Source organism: Oncorhynchus masou, chromosome 33 (assembly GCF_036934945.1).
Source record: "Oncorhynchus masou masou isolate Uvic2021 chromosome 33, UVic_Omas_1.1, whole genome shotgun sequence".
In the NCBI taxonomy this organism is placed as follows: domain Eukaryota; kingdom Metazoa; phylum Chordata; class Actinopteri; order Salmoniformes; family Salmonidae; genus Oncorhynchus; species Oncorhynchus masou.
Window position 1 is genome coordinate 10741103 of NC_088244.1, and position 24836 is coordinate 10765938.

General features: G+C 43.7%; 1 protein-coding gene across 5 annotated transcripts in view; it reads right to left on the reverse strand.

Annotated features, from left to right (window-relative positions):
* Positions 1-1552: 1552 nt before the first annotated feature.
* LOC135527814 (GRIP1-associated protein 1-like) overlaps positions 1553-24836 on the reverse strand; it is a 90428-nt gene continuing 67144 nt past the window's right edge. For all 5 annotated transcript variants that reach the window (XM_064956411.1, XM_064956412.1, XM_064956414.1 and 2 more), the window contains 2 exons: positions 10777-10961; positions 1553-4953 (listed from right to left, as the gene is read on the reverse strand). In XM_064956411.1, the coding sequence (XP_064812483.1) occupies positions 4876-4953; positions 10777-10961 (263 nt within the window). In that variant the 3' untranslated portion in view covers positions 1553-4875. The remainder of the gene's footprint in view (positions 4954-10776; positions 10962-24836) is intronic.

The window sequence follows — 24836 nt, forward strand, 5'->3', positions numbered from 1 at the left end:
GCCTTCCCCATTTCTCCTTCTCCCAAATCCGTTCAGCTGATGTTCTGAAAGAGCTGCAAAATCTGGACCCCTACAAATCAGCCGGGCTTGACAATCTGGACCCTTTCTTTCTAAAATTATCTCCCGAAATTGTTGCCACCCCTATTACTAGCCTGTTCAACCTCTCTTTCGTGTCGTCTGAGATCCCCAAAGATTGGAAAGCAGCTGCGGTCATCCCCCTCTTCAAAGGGGGGGACACTTGACCCAAACTGCTACAGACCTATATCTATCCTACCATGCCTTTCTAAGGTCTTCGAAAGCCAAGTCAACAAACAGATTACCGACCATTTCGAATCTCACCATACCTTCTCTGCTATGCAATCTGGTTTCAGATCTGGTCATGGGTGCACCATAGCCACGCTCAAGGTCCTAAACGATATCTTAACCGCCATCAATAAGAACTGAGATGAACTGAGATGTTAAACTATATGGCAGGGAGACATACTGTGCCTCAGATAACTAGATCGTTTCAGGTCAACCTTGTGTTCTCTACAGGTATGAAAATAAATCGCTGTTTCGTTCTGAAATTACAAAAACACCAAAAGGGATGAAACATGGAATATATTTGAGACATTTTTATTGACAGTGGATACATACAGTAATCTTAAAGAAATGAATAGTCCACTGGGCACGCTGTTGAGTACTACTGCGATGTGTATTTTGAAACCCCTTGATGATTACATCTGTTATTATTTATGAGGACGTTGCTGCAGCCGAGTTTGGCAGTTCAAACACTTAAAGTAAATGTATAAAGTGGACAAGACTATTTAAATAAAGCACACAATCTTTAATCTACTGAAAAAGTGCAAAGTGTTACTCATCTGCTAAAATGTCTTTAATGGATGACTGGGCTTTTTAAAGACTGTTCCTGAACACATCTTCTGAACTTGCCTATGTAGGGGTATTTCACTGTAAACTGAACGATAGCATTACAAATAGATTACAGGTATAAATAAATGATCAGAAATTTAAAATGTTAAATATAAAAGTCTTAATGTTAAATGACAAATTAACTAATGACATACAATTACTGTATATCCTTGTTGATTTCAGATGGATATGTAGACAAGCCTTGTATTATAGGTCTGGGCGATATGACCTAAAAATCATATCTGTTTTTTTTTCTTCTAATTTATGGGCGATTCACGATATCGCTCTGGAATATTAAAAATATTTTCTCTAAATAAGTGCTGCTTATTTGACAAGTAAATGTCAATACACTACATTTCAAAGAGTCTGGAATAATCTAATGAATTCAGGGCTTTAAAAATTATACCTAAACTAAATGTCTTCCACAACCATAAAACCTACTAATAGTTTGACCAGCATTTTTGCAATAATCACTGACCTGGCTTTCACGTCTGTCAATAAAAATGTTTTGGGATTATTTTTTTGTACACAAAATTAACCAGAATAATGCACAGCCACCAACAATGACCAACTTCTTGTAGCAGGCATTACAGAAAATGAACACAGGTCTCATAAACAATCTCTCAAGCACAAGCCCACGTGCTCGTGAGGAGCCAGCTAATCTTTATTTACTGAACAAAAATATAAAACACAACATGCAAAGTGTTGGCCTCATGTTTCATGAGCTGAAATAAAAGATCCCCCAAATTTTCCATATGCACCAAAAACATATTTCTCTCACATTTTGGGCACAAATGTGTTTACATACCTGTTCGTGAGCATTTCTCCTTTTCCAGGATAATGAATCCACTTGACAGGTGTGGCATATCAAGAAGCTGATTAAACAGCATAATCATTACACCATTGCACCTTGTGCTGGGGACATTAAAAGACCACTCTAAAATGTGCAGTTTTGCCACAACACAGTACCACAGACGGCTTGTCAAATACAAATTTCAAAACACGTTTTTCTGCAAACATTTTGCAGAGTGACTTACATTTGGCACAGTGGTCTAAGGCACTGCATCACAGTTGCTAACTGAGCAACTAGAGATCCTGGTTTGAGTCCAGGCGGAGAGACCTATGGTGCAGCGCACAATTGGCCCAGCGTAGTCCGGGTTAGGGGAGGGTTTGGCCCAGCGTAGTCCGGGTTAGGGGAGGGTTTGGCCCAGCGTAGTCCGGGTTAGGGGAGGGTTTGGCCCAGCGTCGTCCGGGTTAGGGGAGGGTTTGGCCCAGCGTAGTCAGGGTTAGGGGAGGGTTTGGACCAGCGTCGTCCGGGTTAGGGGAGGGTTTGGCCCAGCGTAGTCCGGGTTAGGGGAGGGTTTGGACCAGCGTAGTCCGGGTTAGGGGAGGGTTTGGACACGGTGTTTCCTCCGAGACATTGGTGGGGCTGGCTTCCCGGGTTAAACAGGTGTTGTGTCAAGAAGCTGTGTGGCTTGGTTGGGTTGTGTTTCAGAGGACCATGACCTTCGCCTCTCCCGAGTCCGTACGGGAGTTGCAGCGATGAGACAAGACTGTAACTACCAATTGGATATCATAAAAGCATGGGCTTACCTTGGTCTCTCCTCACAAAATATCACTTTATTTTTATTTATTTTTACATGACAGCATTTCCACACCTTTGATGTGATGCAAATTGTTTGGGAAAAATATGAATTGTATTTTATACCGTTATATTTAAATGAATTTAATTCTTAGCCTATACAAAAATACTGTATATGTGTTGACTGATCAGGGTAGCCTAGTAAGTGTGCCTTGTCTGTTTACAGAACAAAATCACTATTGGTTTCATGTGCATGGCGCAGCCATTTAGAATATAGGCTGCACAGAACAGTTACATAATTTCAACTCAAAATATGCCATTCTATTCTTCTTGAAAACTTATTTTATTAGTCTTATGTCTCTTAGGACCTGCCAAAAACATATTTGTAATGGTGTACATTCAATTAATTTATTCAAATACACCTCCCACTCCTAATCTTGCTGGTATGTGCACGGGAGTCATAAAAGACTTATCTCGGCAAGAACGCAGCAAAAATTGGACTGTATGAATGTGGCTCTAAAAAACATGACCTGATTTTTTTTTTTTAACAAGCAAAATACCGTAAAGTCTGTCTGTAAAAAGGTATGAGATGAAGAAGTTATCTTTCGTGTTTGTTGTGAGTGGAGGGGGAGGGGCTTGGTGTCTGTGGAGTGAGAAGAGACCAAAAATACATCAAACGCTCATAAAAAAATGAACATAAAATAAAAACCTAGATTCTTGTGACATAGGCATTTGAAACATCGCGCCAAAAAATATATTTGAATATATCATATTAATTTGATATATCGCCCAGCCTTACTTACATTCTTGGGGGGGGGGGGCTTCCAATGACCAATCTGTTCGTTCCTAAACAAGTGTTCATGGAGGCCTGAATGAAGTGCATACATTCTCAGATAAGGGAAACATGTCTCAAAGTATAAGAGACTAACACAGGTAGGTATGCACACTGTGTTAGACCATCTGATCTGCCCAGCTACTGCTGTTCAGTCATGTTGAGAAGTTATTTAAAATAAGACATTTGCTACGTGAGTCAAAGACAGGTGAAATAGAAGGCACAGCTTCACATGATTCATGTTTCCCTCATCCTACAGGGCATGGGGCCAGTTCTTCTGACACACAGTAATGGCCAGGTCTTGATGGCAGATAATAAATATTGGTGATGAGTTTCCTGTCCATGTTGAACTCAGCGAGCACACTGATGAGCTTTGCCAGAGTGAAGGAAGAGTTGACAAGACAACTGACACTTGTTAGACCTCAGCCAGGGGGACAAATTAATCTGCTCATCACAGAGAATCCTCTGCTTCCTCTTATTTGGAATCTAATATTTTTAGAAAATATCAAAGTGGAGTTAAGCCGGAATTAAATGTGCAAATCTAACCACACCTGGAGTCTTAATTGGGGATAGAGAAAGCAGCCAAAGTGACATTTTGAAAGCGGGCCACAAAGCAGGCATCCAGCCAGTCTCTGTGGAGTTGGACATCATGTTCATGTTGATACCAGATGCTGAGCTGCCAAGGCCTCCTCCGTGCTTCTGCTGCAGTCACGGGACTGGTGCAGATTAAAAGGAAACGAGCACAGAGATCTAACCCAGTGAGTGGACACAGGGGTGGTGTGGTCCAGCGACCCAGAGATAGAAGTGGTTTTGTCCATTCCCCAAGAAGCAGCGGTGGTTTGGTCCAGTCCTCAACACTATGTTATTGAGTTTTTGTAAATATTTCTTTTTACTACTGGCTTTAGGATACTCACACTTTCCCCAGACAAACTCAAACTGGACATTTCAGCATCTAGAATGTATGACGGACATAAAACCTTTACAATCATTTTGGCTCATCTACAATACTGTAACGACCCTGCTGTTTCATTACAATACTTATTACTCTGAGAACAGTTCAATTACTACAGTTGATTTTTCATATTCATATATACAGGATTTATACAAACAAAAACAAGAGTTGCAGAGTTGAAAGTATAAAGAAATGAATAAGAGTACAGGCAAAACACAACAGCTTAAGCCTCTGTATGAGTAGGCAGAATGTCTCTTGTTATTCGCAACATTAAACAATCTCTTGAAGTCGTGAACCAGTAAAGCACTGTGTCCTGGCATCCAGACATTGTTGCCTTCTGCTATTCTTCAGATCACACCAGAGTGGGGAGGCAGAGAGTGCAGACAGACAGAAGTCAGATCACAATACCATATAAAGCACCAAGACATGTTACAGTAAGTACATTCAGTAGTAAAGCAGCTCCAAGAGCACGAACCCCTTCCTACCACCCTCTATCCCTCTCCTTTCATCTGTGTTCCCCGCCAGAGGTTCAGTCAGTCAGGTAATGTCCTCTTGTTGGCCACAGAAACAGGTGAAGAGAGAGGGGCTTGTTCCAGTCTTTTAGCCCGTAGCTGAGCCAGCTCCAGGACTTGAGTCTTTACTTAAACGGACAATCTCCTGAGACAGAACTTCAAGGTCCTAAAAAAAAGACAAACAAAAATTGCTATTTTAATACCACAAAGCTGAGTAGCAAACCAAAAACCTCTGTTCATTCCTCGCATTTTCATATCCAAAACTCTTTCATCCTCGCTCATTCTGAAGTACTGTAGCTAACGAAATACCAAACATCAGAGAGTTCATGCAAGGTGTTGGGAAACAACTGTAACATTGACAATTGTAGCATGGAGACTATATAATATCAACCGAATCAACATTTCCTCCAGCCAGGGTGCAGGGGAGCCATTTAGCAGACAGACTCAGGTTCAGCTGCAATCTCCTACCAGAAAAAGCCAATGTCCCTTCCTCTGTGTGCTCACTCTAAAGCAAGAGCCATCAAATATTAACAGGGCTGTTTGTTTCTGGGCTGGTGGCTCCAACAGGCACTGAATATTCATGACTCGCTGCTTGCTGCTGCCCACCAAATCCAGAGAGGAGACGGGGGGGGGGGGGGTCTTTGTCATTCTGCACTTTGTGGGCTGCAACACGGCTTCATCATGCTCCAGCACACGATTAGGAGCCCATGGCTGAAAGGCTACTTGGTAGCAGAGGTGAGGGACGGTGAGGGAGGGAGGGATGGGGAAGGAGGGACGGGGAAGGAGGGAAGGAGGGACCGGGGAAAGGAGGGACGGGGGAAGGAGGGACGGGGGAAGGAGGGACGGGGGAAGGAGGGAAGGTGAGAGTCGGACGGGGGAAGGAGGGAAGGGGGAAGGAGGGACGGGGAAAGGAGGGACGGGGAAAGGAGGGACGGGGAAAGGAGGGAAGGGGAAAGGAGGGACGGGGAAAGGAGGGACGGGGAAAGGAGGGACGGGGAAAGGAGGGAAGGTGAGAGTGGGACGGGGGAAGGAGGGACGGGGGAAGGAGGGAAGGTGAGAGTGGGACGGGAGAAGGAGGGACGGTGAGAGTGGGACGGGGGAAGGAAGGACGGTGAGAGCGGGACGGGGGAAGGAGGAAAGGGGAGGTGGAAGAGGAATGAGGGTGGCTCTACATGGTTGCTCTCCCCTACAGCATTCTCTCATAAGTGCTTAATTAGATCAGGATTTTCTCATTTAATTTGGATAAAAGCAAACAGCTACATTGCTGTTAACAAGTCTGGCACAACTAGCCACCAGCGTTGGGCTGCTTATATCAGAGCCTGCAGCCGCTTCTTCCACAACTAGCCACCAGCGTTGGGCTGCTTATATTTACATTTACATTTAAGTCATTTAGCAGACGCTCTTATCCAGAGCGACTTACAAATTGGATATCAGAGCCTGCAGCCGCTTCTTCCACAACTAGCCACCAGCGTTGGGCTGCTTATGTCAGAGCCTACAGCCGCTTCTTCCACAACTAGCCACCAGCGTTGGGCTGCTTATGTCAGAGCCTGCAGCCGCTTCTTCCACAACTAGCCACCAGCGTTGGACTGCTTATGTCAGAGCCTGCAGTCGCTTCTTCCACAACTAGCCTAATTTTTTGGGAACTGTAATTGAGCTCCCCTCCCATCTGCATAAAACAAATGCATGACGACGTTCCCAGAATATTTACCATGCTTAAATGATCATATTTACAATGGAGAACATCAAAGAGGATCATCGGCTGTCTGTAAATCAAAGATCCAGAGGAGGACGACCGGATATCAGACTTGATTTATTTTTATGGACACACTGACAGCTATTCTAAGTTATCTAGAAAATTAGCAGAGCCAGAGTGCCGGCAAGACCTGTCCCAAATTTCTCAGGTGTCTTCCAAGCCAAGGTTAAAGCCGGTTGTTTGTGTAACCTACAACTCCCCGTGGGAGTTACACACCACACAACCAAGAACCTAGACTGTCTCCAAGACCCTACTACAGCACTACATCCCTCACTGTAGCTAACCAGCACACACACACACACACTATAAATATCAACAGAGAACTGTATCATTGATGCAACAATAAACAGGGTCAGTTACCACCCCCACCACCGATTAGTTCAGCACAGTTCCTCAAAAGGCCAGGAGAAATTTGATAGGTTCATGTTCTGAGGTAATAATCTGCATGATGATGGAAACACCACACTGTAATCCAATCAAACAAGAGACTGCACCACCATACTTTGCTTGGAGGAGGTCCATTTCTATTCCTGCATATAAACCCATTTGAACATTAAGGCAGTGCGCCAAGGCCTTGGCCTGTGATGAATAATAACCTCTATGGTGCGCTAGTCTCAGGGCTGGATGACAGCAGGCAGGCAGGCCACCTACACAGTCACACTGACTGACTACACACATCTCTCAAAGTCACACATTTGGCCCTCGGTATGGATCCCCACACATCAACTCATCTGTAGTGCAGCCCGCCTACCTTCCGCAGTGCAGCCCGCCTACCTTCCGCAGTGCAGCCAGCCTACCTTCCGCAGTGCAGCCCGCCTACCTTCCGCAGTGCAGCCCGCCTACCTTCCGCAGTGCAGCCCGCCTACCTTCCGCAGTGCAGCCCGCCTACCTTCCGCAGTGCAGCCCGCCTACCTTCCGCAGTGCAGCCCGCCTACCTTCCGCAGTGCAGCCCGCCTACCTTCCGCAGTGCAGCCCGCCTACCTTCCGCAGTGCAGCCCGCCTACCTTCCGCAGTGCAGCCCGCCTACCTTCCGCAGTGCAGCCCGCCTACCTTCCGCAGTGCAGCCCGCCTACCTTCCGCAGTGCAGCCCGCCTACCTTCCGCAGTGCAGCCCGCCTACCTTCCGCAGTGCAGCCCGCCTACCTTCCGCAGTGCAGCCCGCCTACCTTCCGCAGTGCAGCCCGCCTACCTTCCGCAGTGCAGCCCGCCTACCTTCCGCAGTGCAGCCCGCCTACCTTCCGCAGTGCAGCCCGCCTACCTTCCGCAGTGCAGCCCGCCTACCTTCCGCAGTGCAGCCCGCCTACCTTCCGCAGTGCAGCCCGCCTACCTTCCGCAGTGCAGCCCGCCTACCTTCCGCAGTGCAGCCCGCCTACCTTCCGCAGTGCAGCCCGCCTACCTTCCAGTGCAGCCCGCCTACCTTCTACAGTGCAGCCCGCCTACCTTCTACAGTGCAGCCCGCCTACCTTCTACAGTGCAGCCCGCCTACCTTCTACAGTGCAGCCCGCCTACCTTCTACAGTGCAGCCCTGCCTACCTTCTACAGTGCAGCCCGCCTACCTTCTACAGTGCAGCCCGCCTACCTTCTAGTGTAGCCCGCCTACCTTCTAGTGTAGCCCGCCTACCTTCTACAGTGTAGCCCGCCTACCTTCTACAGTGTAGCCCACCTACCTTCTACAGTGTAGCCCACCTACCTTCTACAGTGTAGCCCACCTACCTTCTACAGTGTAGCCCACCTACCTTCTACAGTGTAGCCCACCTACCTTCTACAGTGTAGCCCACCTACCTTCTACAGTGTAGCCCACCTACCTTCTACAGTGTAGCCCACCTACCTTCTAGTGTAGCCCACCTACCTTCTAGTGTAGCCCACCTACCTTCTACAGTGTAGCCCGCCTACCTTCTACAGTGTAGCCCACCTACCTTCTACAGTGTAGCCCACCTACCTTCTACAGTGTAGCCCACCTACCTTCTACAGTGTAGCCCACCTACCTTCTACAGTGTAGCCCACCTACCTTCTACAGTGTAGCCCACCTACCTTCTACAGTGTAGCCCACCTACCTTCTACAGTGTAGCCCACCTACCTTCTAGTGTAGCCCACCTACCTTCTAGTGTAGCCCACCTACCTTCTACAGTGTAGCCCGCCTACCTTCTACAGTGCAGCCCACCTACCTTCTACAGTGTAGCCCGCCTACCTTCTACAGTGTAGCCCGCCTACCTTCTACAGTGTAGCCCACCTACCTTCTAGTGTAGCCCACCTACCTTCCACAGTGTAGCCCACCTACCTTCCGCAGTGTAGCCCACCTACCTTCCGCAGTGCAGCCCGCCTACCTTCCGCAGTGCAGCCCGCCTACCTTCTAGTGTAGCCCACCTACCTTCTACAGTGCAGCCCACCTACCTTCTACAGTGCAGCCCACCTACCTTCTACAGTGTAGCCCGCCTACCTTCTACAGTGTAGCCCGTCTACCTTCTACAGTGTAGCCCGTCTACCTTCTACAGTGTAGCCCGTCTACCTTCTAGTGTAGCCCACCTACCTTCTAGTGTAGCCCACCTACCTTCTGCAGTGCAGCCCACCTACCTTCTACAGTGCAGCCCACCTACCTTCTACAGTGCAGCCCACCTACCTTCTACAGTGCAGCCCACCTACCTTCTACAGTGCAGCCCTCCTACCTTCTACAGTGCAGCCCACCTACCTTCTAGTGTAGCCCACCTACCTTCTACAGTGTAGCCCGCCTACCTTCTACAGTGTAGCCCGCCTACCTTCTACAGTGTAGCCCGTCTACCTTCTACAGTGCAGCCCACCTACCTTCTACAGTGCAGCCCGCCTACCTTCTACAGTGCAGCCCACCTACCTTCTACAGTGTAGCCCACCTACCTTCTACAGTGTAGCCCGCCTACCTTCTACAGTGCAGCCCACCTACCTTCTACAGTGCAGCCCGCCTACCTTCTACAGTGCAGCCCACCTACCTTCTACAGTGCAGCCCGCCTACCTTCTACAGTGCAGCCCGCCTACCTTCTACAGTGCAGCCCGCCTACCTTCTACAGTGCAGCCCGCCTACCTTCTACAGTGCAGCCCGCCTACCTTCTACAGTGCAGCCCGCCTACCTTCTACAGTGCAGCCCGCCTACCTTCTACAGTGCAGCCCGCCTACCTTCTACAGTGCAGCCCGCCTACCTTCTGCAGTGTAGCCCGCATACCTTCTACAGTGCAGCCCACCTACCTTCTACAGTGTAGCCCACCTACCTTCTACAGTGTAGCCCGCCTACCTTCTACAGTGTAGCCCGCCTACCTTCTACAGTGTAGCCCACCTACCTTCTACAGTGTAGCCCACCTACCTTCTACAGTGTAGCCCACCTACCTTCTACAGTGTAGCCCACCTACCTTCTACAGTGCCGTGAAAAAGTATTTGCCCCCTTTTCTGATAATCAAGCATGTGCATATTTTTAATACTGAATGTTTTTCAGGTCTTCAACCAAAACCTAATAATAGATAAAGGGAACCTAATTTTACAAATAACAAAAAAAGTCCACTTGTTTTATTTATTTAATTAAAGTTATGTAACACTCAATTCCCCTGTGTGAAAAAGTAATTACCCCATTACACTCAATAACTGGCTGTGCCACCTTCAGCTAATGCTTTTTGCAGTTGTTGAGTAGTCTGTCACATCACTGTGGAAGAATTTTGGCCCATGAAGAACTGCTTTAACTTAGTGACATTTGTGGGTTTTCAAGCATGAACTGCTTGTTTCAAGTGCTGCCACAACATCAACTGGGATTAGGTCTGGACTTTAACTAGGCTATTCCAAAACTTCAAATTTGTTAATATTGAACCATTTAAGTGTTTGGAATATTGTATTGCTGCATTCAGTTTCAAAATGTTTTTATTTTTGTTGTTATTTGTAAACTCAGGTTCCCTTTATCTAATATTAGGTTTTGGTTGAGGATCTGAAAACATTCAGTATAAAAATAATTGAAAAAATCAGAAAGGAGGCAAATAGTTTTTCACCGCAGTGTACCTCCCGTAGTGTGGCCCACCTCCCGTAGTGTGGCCCACCTCCCGTAGTGTGGCCCACCTCCCGTAGTGTGGCCCACCTCCCGTAGTGTGGCCCACCTCCCGTAGTGTGGCCCACCTCCCGTAGTGTGGCCCACCTCCCGTAGTGTGGCCCACCTCCCGTAGTGTGGCCCACCTCCCGTAGTGTGGCCCACCTCCCGTAGTGTGGCCCACCTCCCGTAGTGTTTGCCTACCTTCTGTAAATGCATGTTCTTGGTCAGCTGTTCCTCCAGCATGTTCTGCAGCTTCTTGTTCATTTCCCGCATGTTCTCGTCCCCAGGCTTCACCAGGTCCCTGAGCACAGAGCCCAAGCCATGACCATGTCCCCCCACCTGGCCCACGTGATGGGCAACCGCCGTTGCACCATGTGCACCATGTGCTGCAGGGGAGAGAAGGTACACGTTACTCAAAGGGACAATTCACAGCCATGCTTCATTGAACAAGAGCCAGCAGTTGTTCCTCGAGACCAACCCAGGAAATAACCAAGGGCCCTAGTTAAAACTGCCTTATAAATTATATCTAATGTACATTTAATTTGTCAGTGATGCATGCAATTCATTCAATGTGAATCAGTTATAGTACATGTTGAGATCAATGTTCCAAATGCAGCAGTATCACCCATCCATTAGCCGACATCTCAATCACTTGATAACTTTATGCAGCAGGCCCATTACCATATGGTCTGTGAGTTGATTCTAGTCAGTCTATTCTGGGAGGAGTATGCCCTGCTGGAGATCCCTGGTTAGGGATCTAAAGGGACTGAGCAGTTATCTGTCTGACTAATGAGATATTGTTCCTCACGTCCGATACCATTTGAAAAGACAACGCTAGAGATGCTCTACAAGGCAGATATAGATCTATTGCCAAACAATGACAGTTGAGAAAAAATTGTGAACCTCCTGTGTGATAATGTGTTTAGGTCTTCCAGCATACCCATGGTAGACTTAAAAAACATACACTATGAATACAAAAGTATGTGGACACCCTTTCAAAATGCTAGATCCGTCTATTTCAGCCACAGCCGTTGCTGTCAGGTGTAGAAAATCAAGCACACAGCCATGCAATCTCCATAGACAAACATTGGCAGTAGAATGGCCTTACTGAAGAGCTCAGTGACTTTCAACATGACACTGTCATAACATGCCATCTTTCCAGTAAGTCAGTTGGTCAAATTTCTGCTTCGCTAGAGCTGCCCTGATCAACTGTAAGTGCTGTTCTTGTGAAGTGGAAAGGTTTAGGAACAACAACGGCTCTGCCACATAGGGGTAGACCACACAAGCTCACAGAACGGGAACACCGAGTGCTGAAGCGCGTACCGCATAAAAATCATCTGTCCTCGGTTGCAACTACCAAGTTCCAAACTGCCTCTGGAAGTAACGTCAGCACAATAACTGTTAATCGAGAGCTTCATGAAATGGGTTTCGATGGCCGAGCAGCCGCACACAAGCCTAAGATCACCAAGCGCAATGCATAGCATCAGCTGGAGTGGTGTAAAGCTTGCCACCATTGTACTCTGAAGCAGTGGAACCACGTTATCTGGAGTCATGACACGCTTCAGGATCTTGCAATTCGCTGGAGGAATCTGGGTTTTGCGGATGCCAGGAGAACGCCATCTCCATGAATGCATAGTGCCAAATGTAAAGATTGGTGGAGGAGGAATAATGGTCTGGGGCTGTTCTTCATGGTTCGGCTAGGCCCCTTACTTCCAGTGAAGGGAAATCTCAACTCTACAGGATACAATGACATTCTAGATAATAATGTAATTCCAACGTTGTGGCAACAGTTTGAGGAAGGACCTTTCCTGTTTCAGCATGACAATGCCCCCGTGCACAAACCAAAGGTCGACACCGAAATGCATCGGTGCGATTGGTATGGAAGAACTTGACTGGCATGCACAAAGCACTGACCTTAACCCCATCAAAAACCTTTGGGATGAATTGGAACGCTGACGGCGAGCCAGGCCTAATTTTGGTCATTTAGAGTATGATTTTACGGTTCCTTTAAACTAGGACCTACAGTTGAAGTCGGACATTTACATACACCTGAGCAAAATACATTTAAACTCAGTTTTTCACAATTCCTGATATTTAATCAGAGTAAAAAAATTCCCTGTCCTAGGTCAGTTAGGATCACCACTTTATTTTAAGAATGTGAAATGTCAGAATAAATAGTAGAGTGATTTATTTCAGCTTTTATTTCTTTCATCACATTCCCCAGTGGCTCAGAAGTTCACATACACTCAATTAGATTTGGTAGCATTGCCTTTAAATTGTTTAACTTGGGTCAAATATTTTGGGTAGCCTTCCACAAGATTCCCACAATAAGTTGGGTGAATTTTGGCCCATCCCTCCTGACAGAGCGCGTGTAACTGAGTCAGGTTTGTCGGCCTCCTTGCTCACATGTTTTTCAGTTCTGCCCATAAATGTTCTATAGGATTGAGGTCAGAGCTCTGTGATGGCCATTCCAATACCTTGACTTTGTTGTCCTTAAGCCATTTTGCCACAACTTGGGGTCATGCTTGGGGTCATTGTCCATTTGGAAGACCCATTTGCAACCAAGCTTTAACTTCCTGAATGATGTTTTGAGATGTTGCTTCAATATATCCACATAATTTCCCTCCCTTATGATGCCTTCTATTTTGTGAAGTGCACCAATCCCTCCTATAGCAAAGCACCCCCACAACATGATGCTGCCACGCCCGTGCTTCATGGTTGGGATGGTGTTCTTTGGCTTGCAAGCCTCCCCCTTTTCCTTCAAACATAACGATGGTCCTTACGGCCAAACAGTTCTATTTTTGTTTCATCAGATCAGAGGACATTTCTCCAAAAGGTACAATCTTTGTCACCATGTGCAGTTGTAAACCGTAGTCTGGCTTCTTTATGGCAGTTTCGGAGCAGTGTCTTCTTCCTTGCTGAGCGGCTTTTCAGGTTACGTCGATATAGGACTCGTTTTACTGTGGATAAAGGTACTTTTGTACCGGTTAACTCAGCATCTTCACAAGGTCCTTCCTGTTGTTCTGGGATTGATTTGCACTTTTCGCACCAAAGTACATTCATCTCTAAGAGACAGAACACATCTCTTTCCTGAGTGGTATGACAGCTGTGTGGTCCCATGGCGTTAATACATGCATACTATTGTTTGTGCAGATGAACGTAGTACCTTCAGGCATTTGGAAATTGCTCCCAAGGATGAACTAGACTTGTGTAGATTACAATTTTTTGATGAGGTCTTGGCTGATTTCTTTTGATTCTCCCATGATGTCAAGCAAAGAGACACTGAGTTTGAAGGTAGGCCTTGAAATACATCCACAGGTACAGCTCCAGTTGACTCAAATGATGTCAATTAGCCTATCAGAAGCTTCTAAAGCCATGACATAATTTTATGGAATTTAAAAGGCACAGTCAACTTAGTGTATGTAAACTTCTGACCCACTGGAATTATGATATAAATAAATAAATATTTATTTATTTATTTATAAGTGAAATAATCTGTCTAAACAATTGTTGGAAAAATGACTTGTGTCATGCACAAAGTAGATGTCCTAACCGACTTGCCAAAACTATAGTTTGTTAACAAGAAATTTGTGGAGTGGTTGAAAAACAAGTTTTAATGACTCCAACCTAAGTGTATGTAAACTTCCGACTTCAACTGTACGTATTTACAATGCATTACAAGGTCATCGAAAGTGTTTCTGGAAGTTTAAGTTGAATAAAGGAGTGAACTGTAGCTATTTAATGAAACATCAAAGTTGAGAAACTGTTCAAGGCCCGGGATGATACCAGTACTGCGATACTTTTTAGTACCGTGGCAAGAAAACAAAACACCAAGCGGAGTTAACTTCTTTAGGAAAATAGCCCTAGTACTGGAAACATGTTGTCACCCAGTCATATTTATTCATTTCCAAGCTATAGCACACAATATTTTACATACATTCGGTTTTTAAAAGGACCAAAGAGGTCCCCTGTTTTGATACAGGTGCATGATAACGGTAAATTCTAAATCAAAACAAATGTCACATATATTATTTAGTATATGTAAAGAAGATTAAATCAAGAATAGACTGATAGGTGACCATATCCCTTGTAATTGGCAACATTAATGGTTGTGATAAATAAGCCGTCTGATTTGATGGAAGATGGCGTTGAATATCTTAATGTCATTGTGCTTGGCTTTTTGTTGAGTTTAGTCACATCATTTCTCAGTTTGCAGTAAGTCAGCCAGTCAGCTGTGCAGCCAGACTTATCAGCCACTGCTTTTGCCCCATCTCTTTCAACCATACAGTTGTTCAATTCCTCATCAATCCACGGAGCCTGAACAGTTCTAACAGTCAGTTCCTTAACAGGTGCATGTTTATCAATAATTGGAAGAAGCCATTTCATAAATTCATCAAGTGCAGTGTCTGGATGCTCCTTATTAATCATATCAGACAAACAAATATTTTTATCATCATCCACATAAGAGTCACAGCAAAATCTTTTGTATGATCTATTATACACTATTTTAGGCCCAACATTTTGAAATGTGGCTTTCCTGGATATTGCTACTATATTGTGATCACTGCATCCAACGGGTACGGACACAGATTTAGAACAAAGTTCTACAGTATAAGTAAAAACGTGATCGATACATGTGGATCGTGTTGTTCCTGTAGTGTTTGTAAACACCCTGGTAGGTTGATTAATAAACTGAACCAGATTACAGGCACTGGAAACAGTGAGAAGCTTCCTGTTGAGCAGACAGCTTGATGATAACCAGTCAATGTTCAGGTCCCCAAGAAAGTGGACCTCTCTGTTTACATCACAAACACTATCAAGCATTTCACACATCTTATTTAGATACTGACTGTTAGCACTTGGTGGCCTACAGCAACACCCCAAAAGAAGGCTTGCAACCACAACACTTCAACACTTGACATAAGCTCTTCTCTAAGCATTAACTATCCGAGATAAGACACAATACTGAAAAGAGCAAACAAAGCAAGAGAAAAAAAAAAAGACATTCAGCAGTTCATTAATCAATTGGTGTGCGTGCTGTGGGGTTGAAGCTACGAACCCATAGGCTTGGCTCTCTCAATAAGGTTTGTATCACAACAAAAGTGGCCAAAAGGTCTTAAAATTAAGCACATTAATCCGCTTTACAAGGGGTGTAGAGCCTAACTGGCATTTTTAAGCAGCGTGCGAGTTTCAAGTTTGGGGAAGACAATTTTCAACATAAAAATGCACCTTTATAATAAAAGCATTAAATGCATAATTGCATTTGCTGTCAATTTTGATAATGGTGTTTTCCGCTAATGGAACAGTCACGCTTATAACCTACTACCACGTGTGCATCGCTGCGCTTATAATGTGAAGAAATAGCTTAATAGTTTAACCTAAACGTTCTGATCTGTTGTGTCAGCCACATTGCATAAAAAAAGTTTTTTTGATGCTAGTGGTTGTATTAATTTGGGATCTATAGCAACCCACAGCTGTCCCAGACTATGTTTGGAATATTTATTTCTCGCAGAGAATAGGTTGACTATAGGGGATAGTAGATTGACATAGGCTAGTGCTTTTGCTGTTGGTTAGACCTACTCATCTTGTTGGCTGACGAAAAGTAAATGTGGACAGTTCTTCCAATATCTTCAATATGCACCTCTGAATTGAATAAGGGCGTTCACAGTTGCCACAGCCCTAGTCAAAGCAGCTGTAACTCTAAACGCAGTAGGCTTTACTTAAAGATCATGACAGCCGCCATTGACGTGATATTGTAACTGGACAAGCTAATGGCATGATTAATTGAGGACATGTTTTCTATTGGGGGAGTTGATGACATTGTCAGCTCCTTGTAGACACAAGGTCCCCTACTTAAAGGGTGCAGAGAGCTCCGCCGGCCATGAAGTCAGCTCCCTGCTGAACTGTCACACTGCTAGGTTAACTTTCTCTAGACTAAATGTGTGTGTGTGTGTGTGTGTGTGTGTGTGTGTGTGTGTGTGTGTGTGTGTGTGTACATAGGTTCATGCAAGTCATGTGTGACACTTTGGAAATGTGTATTTAATATTTTAGAAAAGGTTCATTTTAGTTCACCGTGTTTCCCGTGACAAATCAATATTGTGTTTCAGTACTGTGGCTGATAAAGGAAGAGCTGTCTTAACAAGAAAAAGCTGCTCAGCAAAGTAAGTGACAACACATTGATAATGGAAACATTAGTTCCAACAGTTAAAGGTATACTTTGGGATTTTGGCAATGAAGCCCTTCATCTGACTCAGAGGAAGTAGATAAAGCCCTTCATTTGACTCAGGGGAAGTAGATAAAGCCCTTTATCTACTGACCCAGAGTCAGATAAAGCCCTTTATCTACTGACCCAGAGTCAGATAAAGCCCTTTATCTACTGACCCAGAGTCAGATAATGCCCTTTATCTACTGACCCAGAGTCAGATAATGCCCTTTATCTCCTGACCCAGAGTCAGATAAAGCCATTTATCTACTGACCCAGAGTCAGATAAAGCCATTTATCTACTGACCCAGAGTCAGATAAAGCCCTTTATCTACTGACCCAGAGTCAGATGAAGCCTTTTATCTACTGACCCAGAGTCAGATGAAATCATGGATAACATTTTTATGTCTCTGCATCCAGTAGGAAGGAAGTTAAGAGGTAGTTTTGCCAGCCGATGCTCAGCACAATGACTAGAAGTCTATGGTATCTACTAGCATCCTAGCAGTTTTATATACTTCCAGTCATTGAGCTAATGCATTGGGGCGGCAGGTAGCCTAGTGGTTAGAGTGTTGGGCCAGTAACCGAAAAAGTGATAGATTGAATCCCCAAGCGGACATGGTACAAATCTGTCATTCTGCCCCTGAACAAGGCAGTTAACCCACTGTTCCTAGGCCGTCATTGTAACAAATAATTTGTTCTAACTGACTTGCCTGGTTAAATAAAGTTTAAATATTTTTTATTTTTTTCAAATGCTAGTTAGCAACATCCTTTAAACTGCACGCAGAGATATAGAAATGGTATCCATGATCCATCTACTGAGGAAGTAGAAAATGGGCTTCATTGCCAAAATCCTGAGGTACCCTTTAAAAACTTCTTGGGGCTGAGACCCTGTTAACGGAATCGATATGACAACAGCCAGTGAAAGTGCAGGGCGCCAAATTCAAACAACAGTAATCTCACAATTAAAAAAATACAAGTATCTTATACCATTTTAAAGGTAATCTTGTTGTTAATCCCACCACAGTGTCCGATTTCAAATAGGCTTTACAGCGAAAGCACAACAAACGATTATGTTAGGTCAGAGCCAAGTCACAGAAAAACACAGCCATTTTTCCAGTCGAAGAGTGGGGTCACAAAAATCAGAAATAGAGATAGAATTAATCACTAACCTTTGATGATCTTCATCAGATGACACTAATAGGACTTCATGTTACACAATACATGTACGTTTTGTTCGCTAAAGTTCATATCTATATAAAAAAAAATCTCAGTACACATTGGCGCATTATGTTCACTAGTTCCAAAAACATCTGGTGATTTTGCAGAGAGCCACATGAATTTACAGAAATACTCATTATAAATGTTGATGAAAATACAAGTGTTATACATGAAACTTTAGATAAACTTCTCCGTAATGCAACCGCTGTGTCAGATTTTAAAAAAGCTTTACGGAAAAAGCAAACCATGCAATAATCTGAGTACGGCGCTCAGAGACCCAAGAAGCCAAAAAGATATCCGCCATATTGTGCAGTCAACAGAAGTCAGAAATAACATAAATATTCACATACCGTTGATGCTCTTCATCAGAATGCACTCCCAGGAATCCCAGTTCCACAATAAATGTTTGTTCTGTTCGATAATGTCCATCTATGTCCAAATAGCTACTTTTGTTAGCGCATTTTGTAAACAAATCCAACCTCGCGAAGCGCGGTCACTAGGAGCAGACAAAATGTCAAAAACTTCCGTTACAGTTCGTAGAAACATGTCAAACGATGTATAGAAACAATCTTTAGGATGTTTTTAACATAAATCTTCAATAATGTTCCAACCGGAGAATTCCTTTGTCTGTAGAAATGCAATGGAATGCGAGTTACCGCTCACGTGAACGAGCCTGTGGCACTCTGTCAGACCACTGACTGACTCAAAGAGCCCTTATGAGCCCCTCCTTTCCAGTAGAAGCCTCAAACAAGTTTCTAAAGACGGTTGACATCTAGTGGAAGCCTTAGGAAGTGTAACATGACCAATATCCCACTGTATCTTCAATAGGGAATGAGTTGAAAAACAACCAATCTCAGATTTCCCACTTCCTGGTTGGATTTTCTTCTCAGGTTTTTGCCTGCCATATGAGTTCTATGAATTCAAATGGTTTTATAAACTTCAGAGTGTTTTCTATCCAAATATACTAATATGCCTATATTAGCAACTAGGACTGAGTAGCAGGCCGTTTACTCTGGACACCTTATTCATCCAAGCTACACAATACTGCCCCCAGCCATAAGAAGTTAAAGATTAGCCAACCTTTGGTGGGATTGCCTTGCTTTTATTGTTCCAGGCTATGTTTGACATTTTTGTCACCCGTGAAGACTGACAGTAAACACCACAAGTAGACTGCCTTTCATTGCTATAATACAGTACAAAGATGCTGCGCTCGTGACGTTAACAAGTCACCCTCATCTTCATGTGATTCTAGTAAGAAATGTACTTAATAGGAAAATAAATACAATAGAAATACACATCAAAAAGCTATACTTGAATATAGCCTAGATGTACTTTATCTCCAATCCCATCTTTCCTTCTAGTACTAATGCGTGGATACTCGTTAAATAAAATAAATAAATCAAATCCGAGTCAAACAAGGCAAGTCAGTTTTAAGAACAAATTCTTAATTACAATGATGGCCTACCCCAGCCAAACCCTAACCCGGACGAAGCTGGGCCAATTGTGCGCCGCCCTATGGGACTCCCAATCACGGACGGTTGTGATGGAGTGACGCCTCTAGCACTGAGATGCAGTGCCTTAGCCTGCTGCGCCACTCGGGAGCCAAATGCAGAGCAGACTGCCATAACACAAAGTGACACAACATCTGCAACACCGACTCACTGATGCTGTAAGCCCAGTTTGAACCAGAGATGGAAGATAGACATTCTCACCTTCCTTTAACTAATGATACCTCCTGTTCAGAATCAAACACTGTTATTCTACTTTGCTCTGGTAAGGTTAGAATTCTACAGAACATTGATAAAACCTCGAAGATCTCTCTAATGGGTAAGAATGGCTCTTTTCTTGAATCATGGAAACCTTCCAGCTCTTTTCCTCCCATAAGAGAGGTTTGCTGCAGAAGTGCACTGAGATGCCAACATGGCCGAACATGGCCATGCTACTAGTCTCAGTGGCCCTGGTGCTACTGAACTGCTGAAGCAACACAGTGAGCCATGGCTGCCAGCCACCTCAGAGGCACTACAACTAACTGCAGCCCAGCCTGCTCTCAACTCCCACAGGATGAGAGTGGGCTAAGTGGAAACACTACCAGGAGATATACAGGCTAGATCTATAGAAACATTGATGCCCTGCCTGTTGAAAGTGTACAGTGTCTTCAGAAAGTATCCACACCACTTGAATTGCTCCTAAATGTGTTGTGTTAAAGCCTGAATTAAACATTTTGTCACTGGCCTTCACACAATACCTCATGATGTCAAAAGGGATTTATGCTTTTCAAAATTATACAAATTAATTAAAAATGAAATGCTGAACTGTCTTGAGTCAATAAATATTCAACCCCTTTGTTATGGCAAACCAAAATAAGTTCAGGAGGACAATTTAACAAGTCACAGACTCACCCTGTGTCCAATAATAGTTTTTAACAAGATTTTTGAACGACTACCTCACCTCTGTACCCCACACATACAATTATCTGTAAGGTCCCTCAGGCTAGCAGTGAATTTAAAACACAGATTCAACCAAAACCACAATGGATTTCCAATGCCTGGCAAAGAAGGGCACCTATTGGTGGATGGGTAAAACTGAGGATGGATCAACAACATTGTAGTTACTCCACAATACTAACCTAGTGAAAAGGAAGACTAGAGAACAAAAATTATTCCAACAAGGCACAAAAAGAAAAATCAGTCTCCTTTCCATCAGACTTTGTGAAATTAATAAACCTTTCAGCAGGACAATAACCTAAAACCCAAGGCCAAATCTACACTGGAGTTGATTACAAAGAAGTCAGTGAATATTCCTGAGTGGCCGAGTTACAGTTGACCTAAATCTACTTGAAAATGCAAGACCTGAAAATGGTTGTCTAGCTATGATTAACCAATTTGACAGTGATCGAAGAATTAAACAAATATTAATGAGCAAATGTTGCACAATCCAGGTGTGAAAAGCTCTTAGAGGCTTACCCAGAAAGACTCATCTGTAATCGCTGCCAAAGGTGCTTCTAACATGTACTGACTCAGGGGTGTGAAAACTTAAGTAAATTAGATACCTCTTCTGTATTTCCTTTTCAATACATTTACAAAAACATTTCTCTATTACATGTTTTCACTTTGTCATTATGGGGTATCGTGTGTAGATGGTAAGAAAACAATTTAATACATTTTGAAATCAGTCTGTAACACTGCAAAATGTGGAATATGTCAAGGGGTATGAATACTTTCTGAAGGCGCTGTACGTGTCGTTTCGTGTTATAGACGCTCAACATTAAACATGTTGTTTCGTGTTATAGACGCACTACATTACACATGTTATTTTGTGTTATAGACGCACTACATTACACATGTCGTTTTGTGTTATAGACGCACTACATTACACATGTCGTTTTGTGTTATAGACACACTACATTACACATGTCGTTTCGTGTTATAGACGCACTACATTACACATGTCGTTTCGTGTTATAGACGCACTACATTACACATGTCGTTTTGTGTTACGGATGCACTACATTACACATGTCGTTTCGTGTTATAGACGCACTACATTACACATGTCGTTTCGTGTTATAGACGCACTACATTACACATATCGTTTTGTGTTACGGATGCACTACATTACACATGTCATTTCCAGTGATAAATCATTCCTCTACAAGAGAGCAGATCTATACAATGTTTACTTGTAACAACTTCATTATTAAAAATGACTTTGTGTGGAGCAATCCCATGACATTGTTTCCATTAACAGGTTCAGAGAAAATAAATGAGGCTTTGTGAAAAAGAAAGGATGCAATAATCAACACGCTTCCCAAATTGATAAAGCACCTACTGTGATTTATCACATCCAATAAAACATCGACCTGTAGGCTGCTTCATTGTAGAAGGTTGGGCGTTTCTGGAGTTGTCCAAGCAGAACAAACAGTGTTGGATGAAAAGGTTAGACAGTGGCCTACGTCACGCAGCTGCAGCAGTGGTGTACAAGACGAGGGGGTTACAGACTGCAGCAGTATAAAACTTCTCTAGCAGGGAAGAGCACTTAACCAGGAGAGGAATCTAGTCTACGAATAAACTCCCTGTCCACACGACTGCAGCGCAGACCTGACTGACTGCCCCATTAACCAACTCCCATAATCCCTAGTACACTCCATCTCTCTCTCGCTCCATCTCTCTCTCGCTCCATCTCTCTCAATTCAATTCAAAGGGCATTATTGGCATGGGAAACATGTCTACATTGCCAAAGCAAGTGGAATAGATAAAAACAAAAGTGAAATAAACAATCAGAAATGAACAGTAAACATTACGCTCACAGAAGTTTCAAAAGAATAGAGACATTTCAAATGTTATATTATGGCTATTTGTAACCTTTGTGCAAACGGAAAATAAATATCCCGATAAATATGGGTTGTATTTACAATGGTGTTTGTTCTCCACTGGTTGCCCTTTTCTTGTGGCAACAGGTCACACATATTGCTGCTGTGAAGGCACACTGTGGTATTTCAACTAATAGATATGCAAGTTTATCAAAATTGGAATGGTTTAAAAAAAATTAGTGTGTCTAATCTGAGGGTGTAACTCACACTCTCTCTCTCTCCATTCATCGCTAAAGAAAAGCGCTGGAGTAATTAACTGACGTTTTAGGTGCTCCTTACCAAATTATATTTTGCATTGATATTTTTTTGCACATAATGTTTTCGCAATCATTTCCTATGACCTAAAAGAGCTTCTGGACATCAGAACACCAATCGATCACTCACCTCGATTTGGATGAGGATTTGTACTTTAATGAGTCGGAGGCAAAGGACATACTACTCAGTTTGCTAGTGCGGCAGGACCAAGTGATGATTTGATACAGTGTTGTTGCACTTCACTAGCAAAAAGCTCAAGTCAAGACAGATGGAGACGGAAGCAGACAGGGGGAGTAGATAGATGAATGTGATTGAAAGAACCTACATTTTCGTCAGGATATTTTCTACTGTTTTTATTTGTTGGCTTAAGGCCTATGTATTTGACTTAGTTGACGATGGAAGTACTAGGCCTACAGCTGCATCTCTACGCTGACGTTTCTTTGGTATCCAGTAGATCAATGTGCCCCTATGGCAGAGGCTAGTGCTCTCGGCATAGTTGAATTTAAACTTCTAGATTTTTTATCAAATTACTTTTGATTTTTTTTTTGATGAACCATGTGACAATGACTGAGAAACGAAAAACGATATTATTGAAATTAAACTATTCCAAGAAATGTCCAATATAAACATAACTGGCACACAGATCGGTAGAAATATTAGGACAAATTGTAAGCTTGCACAAACTTGAAACTCACGAGCTGCCTGTGGTCTTTACTAATAAAACCATTAAAACTAATGTGAAGGCACAAGCACTGCAGTCATAGGAGATCCGTGAAAAAACGTGCCCCCCCCTATGATAACCAAAGGCCCGTCGAACTGATTCATTCTGCCGCAGAGTCTTTACGGTTGTTATCATTAGCATAGTTGATCAGACTAAGAAATTGTCACGTTTATCTTCTCATACAGTTTAGCTGTAGGTTGCTGTATTATTTCTGTTTAGAGTTCTTGCTTGTGTAAATCTGGAGTGATGTGTTATCATGTTTGCTAAATAAATACCGGAGGACAGTGGAGCGGGGCACACTTTGCTAGATGATGCGCTTTGCGCCCACCCAGCGCAACCTGCGATTACCGTGAATCTGATCGGTCAAGACACAGAACAGAATGCACAGAACCTGAAGCACTCCAACATAAAAGGACAGATAGTGTGTAAGATGACAAACAAATCTTGAGTCACGTGACTCAAGTACGCATCTCTGATTAGCTGAATAGGGCCATAAGCAAACAAGAAAATGCTTAACAAGAAGCAGCACTCCTAGTGGCCAGTGATTTTAATGCTGGAAATCTGAAATCAGTCTTACCTAATTTCTACCCGCATGTCACCTGTGCAAATAGAGGCAAAAAAAAACAACAACTCTCGATCACCTTTACGCCACACACGGAGACGCATACAAAGCTCTCCCTCACACAAATCTGACCTTAACTTTATCCTCCTACTTCCAGTTTACAAGCAAATATTCATCTGATGGCATTGAGGAGTTTACCACATCAGTCACTGGCTTCATTAAAAAGTGCATCGACAACGTCATCCCCACAGTGACCGTTCCTACATCGTTCCAACCAGAAGCCATATATTAAAGGCTAGAGCTACCGCTTTTAAGTAGCGGGACACTAATCAAGACGTTTATAAGAAATCAGCGTCAATACAGGACCAAGATTGAATCCTACTCTTTTGGCTCTGATGTGCGTTTGCTGTGGCAGGGCTTGCAAACTATCCCGAAAAAAAAGGGAAACCCAGCCGCAACCTGCCCAGTGACGAGAACCTACCAGACAAGCTAAATGCCTTCTACGCTTGCAGTGAGGCAAGCAACACTGAACCATGCATGAGAGCACCAGCTGTTCCGGATGACTGAACACTCTTCATAGACGATGTAAGAACTTTAAACAGGTCAACATTCAAAAGGCTGCGGTGCCAGACAGATTACCAGGACGTGTACTCCGAGCATGCGCTGACCAGCTGGCCAGTGAAGTGTCTTCATTGATATTTTCAAACTCTCCCTGATATAGTCTATTGTAAAGTGGCTGTTCCACTGGATGTCAGAAGGTGAATTCACCAATTTGTAAGTCGCTCTGGATAAGAGCGTCTGCTAAATGACTTAAATGTAATGTTAAATGTAATACCTATATATTTCAAGCAGACCACCATAGTCCCCGTGTCAAGAACGCCAAGTTAAATTACTATTACCCCGTAGCACTCACATCTATAGCCATGAAGTGCTT